The sequence below is a fragment of the Salvelinus alpinus genome, chromosome 38, assembly GCF_045679555.1.
Source record: "Salvelinus alpinus chromosome 38, SLU_Salpinus.1, whole genome shotgun sequence".
NCBI classification, from domain to species: Eukaryota; Metazoa; Chordata; class Actinopteri; order Salmoniformes; family Salmonidae; genus Salvelinus; species Salvelinus alpinus.
The window spans coordinates 746,238-757,500 of record NC_092123.1 but is presented as its reverse complement, the minus strand read 5'-3'; the positions used below and the strand labels follow the sequence as shown (position 1 = coordinate 757,500).

At 44.9% G+C, this 11,263-nt stretch overlaps 1 protein-coding gene across 1 annotated transcript in view; it reads right to left on the bottom strand.

Annotated features, from left to right (window-relative positions):
- Positions 1-6,124, bottom strand: part of gng7 (guanine nucleotide binding protein (G protein), gamma 7) — a 9,110-nt gene extending 2,986 nt beyond the window's left edge. Inside the window, exons 1-4 of the mRNA XM_071387124.1 lie at positions 5,596-6,124; positions 3,143-3,820; positions 2,741-2,848; positions 1-784 (exon numbers count right to left, since the gene is read on the bottom strand). The exon at positions 1-784 is cut by the window's left edge and continues 2,986 nt beyond it. Of these exons, the coding sequence (XP_071243225.1) occupies positions 659-784; positions 2,741-2,821 (207 nt within the window). The 5' untranslated portion in view covers positions 2,822-2,848; positions 3,143-3,820; positions 5,596-6,124 and the 3' untranslated portion in view covers positions 1-658. The remainder of the gene's footprint in view (positions 785-2,740; positions 2,849-3,142; positions 3,821-5,595) is intronic.
- Between the last annotated feature and the right edge of the window lie 5,139 nt (positions 6,125-11,263).

Here is an 11,263-nt window from a genome sequence, read left to right as displayed (position 1 = left end):
GTACCTTACACCCCTCACTCCACAGCACCCAGATACATGCTATCAGTCAATCGATTAATCAATGAATCAATAAAATACATGCTATACATCAGCCTATAACTTCATGTAGACAACTGTGGATTCCTATTAAGATAATTGTCCTAATCCCTTTTTGAAGTAAATCTGTCATCTCCACTTGAGTGTCACTATCTCTGTGGGTGAATCAGTAACCAGTATCAGTTAGGGCTACATGTTAGTGCAGGCTTACCCTCAGCACCACAGAAACACAACTCAGGGCTAATATCACTAATGTGGTAATGTGGTCTGTAAACACAGACACCGCCCCCTAGCTGTGGCTATTGAGTATGGCGCTTTTCCAGAGTGGCTATTTCGTTTCTGTGTGTGTGTGTGTGTGTGTATGTATGTGTGTGTGTTGTATGTATAGCCTAACAGAGCTGGGCCTTGTTGGCTGTTGCAGAGTCAGCCGGTGGGAGTGTGTGTACGTGCAGAGTGTGTGTGTGTGTGTGTGTGTGTGTGTGTGTGTGTGTGTGTGTGTGTGTGTGTGTGTGTGTGTGTGTGTGTGTGTGTGTGTGTGTGTGTGTGTGTGTGTGTGTGTGTGTGTGTGTGTGTGTGTGTGTGTGTGTGTGTGTGTGTCTGATGGGCAGAGACGAGTGTGCAGCTATAGGATGATGCAGGGTTTCTTGTCTTTGAAAGGGTTTTCTGACGTTGGGACGCCAACGAGGAGCGGGTCGTTACGGGCGTGCTGCTCACAGTAACTCATCAGGTCTGCTGCTGCCTTTGACACCTGGAGAGAGAGAGAGAGGGGCAGGATGAGAGAGAGAAGGGGAGGGGAGAGAGGAGGGGGGAGAGGGAGAGTAGGCAGATAGGGTAGAGAGAGAAAGATGGGAGGGGTAGAGAGAGAAGGGGAGAGAGAGAGAGAGAGAGAGAGAGAGAAAGGAGGCAGGGAGAAGGATATTGTGATGCTTTGGCAACAGTGGACTGATCCTTACAGTGGATTGCTCCTTACAGTGGATTGCTCCTTACAGTGGATTGCTCCTTACAGTGGATTGCTCCTTACAGTGGATTTATCCTTACAGTGGATTTCTCCTTACTGTGGATTTCTCCTTACTGTGGATTTATCCTTACAGTGGATTTCTCCTTACTGTGGATTTATCCTTACAGTGGATTTCTCCTTACAGTGGATTTCTCTTTACAGTGGATTTCTCTTTACTATGGATTTATCCTTACAGTGGATTTCTCCTTACAGTGGATTTCTCTTTACAGTGGATTTCTCCTTACAGTGGATTTCTCCTTACAGTGGATTTCTCTTTACTATGGATTGATCCTTACAGTGGATTTCTCCTTACTATGGATTTCTCCTTACTATGGGTTGATCCTTACAGTGGATTTCTCCTTATCTGTGGATTGATCCTTACTGTGGATTGATCCTTACTGTGGATTGATCCTTACTGTGGATTTCTCCTTGCAGTAGATTGATCCTTACAGTGGATTTCTCCTTACAGTTGATTGATCCTTACAGTGGATTGCTCCTTACAGTGGATTTCTCCTTACAGTTGATTGATCCTTACAGTGGATTTCTCCTTACCATTGATTGATCCTTACAGTGGATTTCTCCTTACAGTTGATTGATCCTTAAATGTGGAATTCTCCTTACAGTGGATATCTCCTTACTGTGGATTGATCCTTACTGTGGATATCTCCTTACTGTGGATTGATCCTTACTGTGGAATTCTCCTTACTGTGGATTGATCCTTACTGTGGATTTCTCCTTGCAGTGGATTGATCCTTACAGTGGATTGCTCCTTATAGTGGATTTCTCCTTACAGTTGATTGATCCTTACAGTGGATTTCTCCTTACAGTTGATTGATCCTTACAGTGGATTTCTCTTTACTATGGATTAATCCTTACAGTGGATATCTCCTTACTGTGGACTGATCCTTAATGTGGAATTCTCCTTACTGTGGATTGCTCCTTACAGTGGATTTCTCCTTACTGTGGATTGCTCCTTACAGTGGATTTCTCCTTACTGTGGAATTCTCCTTACTGTGGATTGATCCTTGCAGTGGATTTCTCCTTGCAGTGGATTGATCCTTACAGTGGATTTCTCCTTCCAGTTGATTGATCCTTACAGTGGATATCTCCTTACTGTGGATTGATCCTTACTGTGGAATTCTCCTTACTGTGGATTGATCCTTACTGTGGATTTCTCCTTGCAGTGGATTGATCCTTACAGTGGATTTCTCCTTACAGTTGATTGATCCTTACAGTGGATATCTCCTTACTGTGGATTGATCCTTACTGTGGAATTCTCCTTACTGTGGATTGATCCTTACTGTGGATTTCTCCTTACTGTGGATTGCTCCTTACAGTGGATTTCTCCTTACAGTGGACTTCTCCTTACAGTGAACTGCTCCTTACAGTGGATTTATCCTTACAGTGGATTTATCCTTACAGTGGATTTATCCTTACTGTGGATTGCTCCTTACAGTGAATTTCTCCTTACAGTGGATTTCTCTTTACTATGGATTGATCCTTACAGTGGATTTCTCTTTACTATGGATTAATCCTTACAGTGGATTTCTCCTTACAGTGGATTTCTCCTTACTGTGGATTTCTCCTTACTGTGGATTTCTCCTTACTGTGGATTTCTCCTTACTGTGGATTTCTCCTTACAGTGGATTTCTCCTTACAGTGGATTGCTTCTAACATGCTAATAAAAACCTTAGCGTTGACACACACCTTAATACGTTCGATCCCTGCCTCGATCCTCAGTTGTTCCACCAGTTTCCTGGCCTGGGCGATGTTGTTATTGGTTGACATCCTGATCCATCAATACACACACCCCCACTATGGGGAGGGGAGGAGGGAAGAGGGGGGAGAGAAATACATCATTTAAAAGCAGATTTCTACTGCCCTCATGTGGTTTTCTGCTACAGTCATCATGTTTTTTTCTCAGGCTTGATTGTACATTTACTGTCCTAAATCACACACACACACACACACACACACACACACACACACACACACACACACACACACACACACACACACACACACACACACACACACACACACACACACACACACACACACACACACACACACACACAAACACATACACACAAACACATACACACATACCTAGTGGATGGTGTGCAGACTGGGGTCTGCTCCAGTGGCCAAACAGGTGTGTTGGGTTGGTAGACAGGTGTACCAGGCAGGGCAGGTGTGTGTTGGGTTGGTAGACAGGTGTACCAGGTAGGGCAGGTGTGTGTTGGGTTGGTAGATAGGTGTACCAGGTAGGGCAGGTGTGTGTTGGGTTGGTAGACAGGTGTACCAGGTAGGGCAGGTGTGTGTTGGGTTGGTAGACAGGTGTACCAGGTAGGGCAGGTGTGTGTTGGGTTGGTAGACAGGTGTACCAGGTAGGGCAGGTGTGTGTTGGGTTGGTAGACAGGTGTACCAGGTAGGGCAGGTGTGTGTTGGGTTGGTAGACAGGTGTACCAGGTAGGGCAGGTGTGTGTTGGGTTGGTAGATAGGTGTACCAGGTAGGGCAGGTGTGTGTTGGGTTGGTAGACAGGTGTACCAGGTAGGGCAGGTGTGTGTTGGGTTGGTAGACAGGTGTACCAGGTAGGGCAGGTGTGTGTTGGGTTGGTAGACAGGTGTACCAGGTAGGGCAGGTGTGTGTTGGGTTGGTAGACAGGTGTACCAGGTAGGGCAGGTGTGTGTGCAGGGGAAGGGCTGACCAGTGAGTTGGGTCACTCAGGTGAACAGGAGCGGTTGTGACCTTAGGTCAGATGGTCAGCTGTAAACCTTCACCTCCTGCAGAGTAGAAGTTTCAAGTTTTTAAAATCACATGCGCAAGTACAGTGAAATACCTTTCTTGCAGACTCAAAACCCAACAGTGCGATAATCAATAACAATGTAATACTAGAAAAAAAAACACACGAGAAATAAGAAGAAATATGAAGAACACAATAACTAAGTAAACATACTATATACAGGGTCAGTTCCAATACCATATTTACAATGTGCAGGAATACTGGAGTGATGAAGGTAGATATGTAGAGGGGTAAACATACTATATACAGGGTCAGTTCCAATACCATATTTACAATGTGCAGGAATACTGGAGTGATGGAGGTACTGTATATATAACATTTGGTGACTATTATTTTACAGTCATATACACATTTCAACTACATAGTAATTAATAACTGTCTTTGATTTCTTTTGGATTCACAGAAACAAGTGAATTGTGTCACATGCTAGAAAGTTCCCATTGTTTCAATACATTCATGTTGTCACAGGGCTGTAAAATAAAGTACTGTACCAAACTATTCACCAGAAAATATGGGCCTCTCTCCCTCTTTCTCTCTCTCTCCCTCTCTCAGGAGTCCTACTGTAATTACTCTACTGTGGAGGACCTTGAGATTAATGGCTCTAATTAGGGCTGTGTGTGTGTGTGAGTACATTATGTATGAGCTACTAACTATATATAAAGTTTGACAGTTTAAAGGCAGTCAATGCACATGATAAAATGTAAAGCATGCAAAGAAAACGGTCATACAAGCTGCCATATCCATTAAAAGTTCAGAAACTGTAGGCCTATCCACAGCCCACCTGTTACCACAGAGCTAATTTCATACGCCTGTTGATGTTCCAACTAGTTTCAAACTTTCCTAACGAGGGTATATTCTCTCGTTCTCAGACAAAGGGTAAGTGACCTGAAGCATTGTCTGACAGTCTAGATCAGTATTTTGACCCTCAGAATTGTATCTAGGCCTATAGGCCAACGAATAGCCAGTTAGAAACAGTATCGTCGTGTCTTGTGCAGTGTGCTAGTATAGACCATCACATTAGTAGGCTAACATGATTAGACAATACACTGTATTAATTTGACGGTATTTATCAGTTCATGGCGATTCCACTGGTAGGCTAATGAAATGGCTGAACATCCAATACCAATATGGTCCCTATAGCTGACGCGACACGCGTAAATTCCCAACAATGGACTACATGGGTCTGTGTGTGTGTGTTACCCCTGCATGCCACAGTAAGCCTGTTCTGACGATTGAAAACACAATGCGGGCATTTTGACGGATGGAACAGTGTGTCCTCGGCCACACACACACACTTATAGGCCTACTACGGTAATAGGCCTACTGCATAGTCGAATCTCAGCCGGAGAATAGGCTGTTGACATGTCGTTAGGAAGCTATTCGCCTGTTGGAAATAATGCATGTCTTGCAAATAGCCTATTATGCAAATTTAACACCTCCCTCAATAAAACATCCAGCTGTTTTAAACATCGCTGCTTCCCTCTGATCTATCAGCTACAGTGTGCGCTACCGACGTTTTGATAACGTTTCTCGCACAGACCCTGTCCCCCAGTTCCTCTCCTCCCCACCCTCTCTCTTTCTCCGCCCTGGCTTGGGAAACCCGAATTCGTGACCGATGACTCTCTCTTTCCCTTAAGCGCTGCTTTTCCATGACCAAAATCGGGAAGACAAGCGCACATAAACCGCAAATAAGTACACGGTTCTGTAAAGAGGTGATATAAACAGATAAAATAAGAGTGATATTTCCCAACTCACCTCCGAATGCGCTGTATTCCTGATTTAAAGGGGCAGCTTCGTTGGTTCCACAGTCCGTTCGTTCAATCTCGGTTTTTACCGAATCAAACGCCACCCCCTCTGTTGGCTAGCGGTGTGTGTCCACCCTATTCCCCTCCCTCTCTTACTCCGCCACTTCTGACAGCCAGATAGCGCTCTCACACACAAACTTGATTTCCCTCCTTGAGAAAAACGAAAAGGTTGGTTCAGAGCACAAAGGATGAAGTTGCCTTTAGACGCCCATCTAAGTTCAGTTTAGCGTTTTTCCCACCAATGCTTAAGGTTAGAATTGGGGCGGATGAGCAGATCCTAGATCAGTGGTTACGGGAGTTCAATAATCGAAAACCAATCGGTATTGTACAATTGCACAAACATTTCGGTTGTGGCGCTTTATGTAGGTCTATCGAACATCAGATATTCATGTAAGTATTTTCTCTTTCCCGTCGTGTGTGCCCGGAGTGTGAGCTGCTTTCAATGTATCCGCTATACGCATCTGGACACGGAATTGATACAGTATCAAACAGCAGGGTGCAGTAACACATATACACGCAGGGAGGCGCCCTTACTCAATGTTATTTATAAAGGGAAAGGACTCTTCATTCCGACTGATATACAAGCTACATACTAGGCCTGGTTGGTAAACAGAACATCTCTGCCGTATTTTCACCTATAGTTGATCACGCAAACGCAAACGCAAACACACACACACACACACACACACACACACACACACACACACACACACACACACACACACACACACACACACACACACAGACAGACAGACAGACAGACAGACAGACAGACAGACAGACAGACAGACAGACAGACAGACAGACAGACAGACAGACAGACAGACAGACAGACAGACAGACAGACAGACAGACAGACAGACAGACAGACAGACAGCTCTGCAGGCCAAGGTTTCCCATACAGTGGCAGTCTATAGTCATTCCCCACTCTAGTGGGCTTTTTATATCCACCAGAGAGCTAAAAATAGCAGGGAGAGGAGAGAGAGAGAGAAAGGTAGGTTGAGAACGAGAGAGGGAGGGAGGGAGAAAGAGAGAGGGAGAGAGCGAGGGAGGGAGAAAGAGAAAGGGAGAGAGGGAGGGAGAAAGAGAGAGGGGGGAGAGAGAGCGAGGGAGGGAGGGAGGGAGAAAGAGAGAGGAAGAGAGAGAGCGAGGGAGGGAGGGAGGGAGGGAGAAAGAGAGAGGGAGAGAGCGAGGGAGGGAGAAAGAGAGGGGGAGAGAGCGAGGGAGGGAGAAAGAGAGAGGGAGAGAGAGAGCGAGGGAGGGAGGGAGAGAGAAAGAGAGAGGGAGAGAGTGAGGGAGGGAGAAAGAGAGAGGGAGAGAGAGAGCGAGGGAGGGAGGGAGGGAGGGAGGGTGATGGAGGGAGAAAGAGAGATGGAGAGAGAGAGCGAGGGAGGGAGGGAGAAAGAGAGAGGGAGAGAGCGAGGGAGGGAGGGAGAAAGAGAGAGGGAGAGAGCGAGGGAGGGAGGGAGGGAGAAAGAGAGAGGGAGAGAGAGAGCGAGGGAGGGAGGGAGGGAGATGGAGGGAGTGAGGGAGGGAGAAAGAGAGAGTGAGGGAGGGAGAAAGAGAGAGGGAGGGAGGGAGAAAGAAAGAGAGGGAGAGAGTGAGGGAGGGAGGGAGAAAGAGAGAGGGAGAGAGAGAGAGCGAGGGAGGGAGGGAGGGAGGGAGAAAGAGATAGGGAGAGAGAGAGCGAGGGAGGGAGGGAGAGAGGGAGGGAGGGAGGGAGGGAGGGAGGGAGGGAGGGAGGGAGGGAGGGAGGGAGGGAGGGAGCATTTACCGCATTGGCCTCATTTCTACTGAAGTGTGAAATTATGCTGATGCTACATTTAGCTTTAATTTCCTCTCCTTTAATGTCTCTCTCTCTCCTTTCTCTTTTTCCCTCCATCTTTCTTCCATCTCTCTCTCTCGTTCCTCTCTTTCTCTCCTCCCTCCCTCTGTCTCTCTCTCCCTCCCTCTTTCTCCCTCCCTCTCTCTCTGATGTGAGTAGTGGCTAAAGCACTAACACAAACTACAGAACATTGCAGTTATCTAAGAGCATTGTCATAGTTATGTGTTGAAACCAAAATGGCCACAGTCTCTCTATACAATATATGACTCATGAGTGGTGACTAAAGGGACACATACACACTCTCTCTCTCCCTGTTCTCTCTTTCCACCTTTCTCTGACTCATAGAGCCTGTGAGAAACTTCTCTCCATGAGATGGCCGATCACTTCATTATACCCTGGGTTGGGTGTGTGTGTGTTGTTTGTTTTATAGTCTCTATGTTAAAACAGGGTCAACTGTGTTTGTGTTTTATAGTCTCTATGTTAAAACAGGGTCAACTGTGTTTGTGTTTTATAGTCGCTATGTTAAAACAGGGTCAACTGTGTTTGTGTTTTATAGTCTCTATGTTAAAACAGGGTCAACTGTGTTTGTGTTTTTGATGGAGTATGTTAAAACAGAGTCAACTGTGTTTGTGTTTTTGATGGTGTATGTTAAAACAGAGTCAACTGTGTTTGTGTTTTTGATGGTGTATGTTAAAACAGAGTCAACTGTGTTTTTGATGGTGTATGTTAAAACAGAGTCAACTGTGTTTTTGATGGTGTATGTTAAAACCCGGTCAACTGTGTTTTTGATGGTGGATGTTAAAACCCGGTCAACTGTGTTTTTGATGGTGGATGTTAAAACCCGGTCAACTGTGTTTTTGATGGTGGATGTTAAAACCCGGTCAACTGTGTTTTTGATGGTGTATGTTAAAACCCGGTCAACTGTGTTTTTGATGGTGGATGTTAAAACCCGGTCAACTGTGTTTTTGATGGTGGATGTTAAAACCCGGTCAACTGTGTTTTTGATGGTGTATGTTAAAACCCGGTCAACTGTGTTTTTGATGGTGGATGTTAAAACAGTGTTAACGGTGTGTGTTGTATGTAAACAGCATTATGTCAGTGATGTTAGAGGCTAATTAGTTACACTTTAACAAGGATGGCATCAAGAGTGTATGTTTGTGTAACCTCGGAGGCACGTGAAGGGTGTGTGTGTGTTATCAGGGTATGTGTCACCCTCATAATGATCCAACAGAGGGCTGCTAACCTCAGGTCTCTTCACATTACATCACACACACACACACACACACACACACACACACACACACACACACACACACACACACACACACACACACACACACACACACACACACACACACACACACACACACACACACACACACACACACACACACACACACACACACACACTCTGCCTAGAAGATCTATGGCTGTCGTAACGCATCACCTGGGTCACACCACATTCTGACGCGGCAACCGTCGCCGTCACTGAGTCGCCATAGCAACCACATTGGGTGAAGAATCCTCAAGCAGATAGAGAGACTGTGCTTTGCTTTGCAGGCATGCTGTCAGGGAGTGGAGAACAGTATTATGACACAGTATGAGGCTGCAAGCTGTTGTCGTGGTGCGTTCAAGACAACTTGGATCTCTGAAAAGAAACAAGCTCTGATTGGGAAAAATCGTGACATCAGTGATCTTCAGGTCAGAGAAGTCGGGGCTCTAGGATGATGCCCGAGTTTCTGACTTGTAATTCTGAGTTGGATGACCTTTCCAAAAGATTTTTGCCATTCAGAGCTTTATTGTGTGTCTTTTTTTTTTTTTGGGGGGGGGGGTCTTGCGCTCTGCGAAATCGGAAGTCGGAGGTCGGAAATTTACTAGTTCCGAGTTGTCTTGAGCGCACCATCAGTCCACGTAACCGACCTGGTATCTAACCCGGTTATCTATACCAGGGCTTCCTATACTCAGTCCTATACACCCCCCTGGGTACACATTTTGGGTTTTGCCCTAGCACTACACAGCTGATTCAAATAACAAACTCATCATCAAGCTTTGACTATTTGAATCAGCTGTGTAGTGCTGGGACAAAAAAATAAAAGTGCGCTCATGGGGGGGCCCAGGACCGAGTCTGGGAAACCTTGATCTATACAATGCAAGACAATGTCAGCCCACTAAGCAAAATCCTAGGTGTTCAATATAGGAGCCAACAGTAGTCATCAGGTCTCAGACCAGCTCATCTTTCTGTCATTTCACACACATTGTGAAAGGAAATATCACACAAAAGGCAGATTCTTAACTGTTGTTTTTATTAGGAAAATCCTTTTGCAGATTCGATATGATAATTTCTTCATATACATGATATCTTATAGTTAGGATGCATTGCCACAGTACATTATAGTAGGAAGACTATTGCTAGAATAAATAGCTATAATAATTATAATAATAACTATATTAAAAATTAAATAATAAAATGTCTATACATGATCGTGATGTTAAAAAAAGGTCCAAACAAAATGCATGTTTACAAAAACAATAAGAGATTAAAAACAGTTACACTTTTCAAACCAAAGCCATTATTAATGCAGAATAATTCTAATAATAAAATACAAATATGTTAATTTCACAGTTTGCGTCCTTATTGGTTCTCATGCTGGCTGGGAGGAACACTTATTGGGGCCATGCAGGGAGGGAAGGACAGAGATGGAGGTTAGTAGAACTACACTACCCAGAAGTCATTGCACCCCTCAGAGGCCCGGTCCAAAAACAACTTCAAGGCACTTCCACGTTTTGTGTTTGGCAGAGCAGACAAGCGTAAACGATATGGCGGAAGTTCCCCAAAGCCTAATAGTTAACCCTGTCCCCTATCCAGTCCCTTCAGATATTTGAACTTCTAGGGGCTATGAGTTGTTTCTGGGCTGATAGTATGATCTGGGGTGATGCAAAAATTCCAAACTGCATCCCTGGAAGGCTTGAGTTTATATAACATGTTTGTGATTAACTATACTCAATGAACTACTCTTCCCATAGTCCTTTGTGCCACTTCTCTTCTGCAACATGACCAGTGCCCAGTTCCCAGTTCCATGACTTTCTGATAACACACATCAGTGAAAGGCTGTAGGGGCTTTTTCAGGTAGAAACTACGTAGAACAGACAACTATCTGGCTTGTATAATCTTTTCTAGAATCATATCAGCTCTGTTCTGTGTGCTTCTATCTTGGTTTTGGTTCAGCCATACAGCAGCCTCTTTGTCCATTCCCGAGTCATTAAAGGAATGCTCTCTGAACCCATTCCTAACTTGACATACAACAAAATCAGACTTTCACGTAAATCATGTTATTGATATATTTGTGAGGAAAGTCTAGTTTGGTGTGTGGATCCAGCACTCTAAACTACACACGCGAAAAAAGAAACCCTCTCATTGGTTAATTTCTGGAGGACTCCGCCCATTTTGGCTCTGGCCAGTCCCCCAGGTGTTCAACCAATGAGGTGAGCGATCTTCCTCAGGGTCCATCCCTTCTCTGATTATAATAACGTTCTGTGGAATCACAGTTGGCAGCTCTATCTTTTCACCCCTAAGAGAACCACACTACCCACAATCCTTTGAAGAGGGCAAAGGGGGCCATGATGTCACCATTCCCAAACGTTCCTAAATCCTCTATAGACTCTATATCCACCTCCAGCTATATAACTCTAATTGCTATTTACAGCTATCTACAGATGTGCAGTGAAGGGGAGTGGTAAAACTAATAGGAAGCGTACAACAGACGGGTTACAGGGTGACACAGTAGTGCAGAAA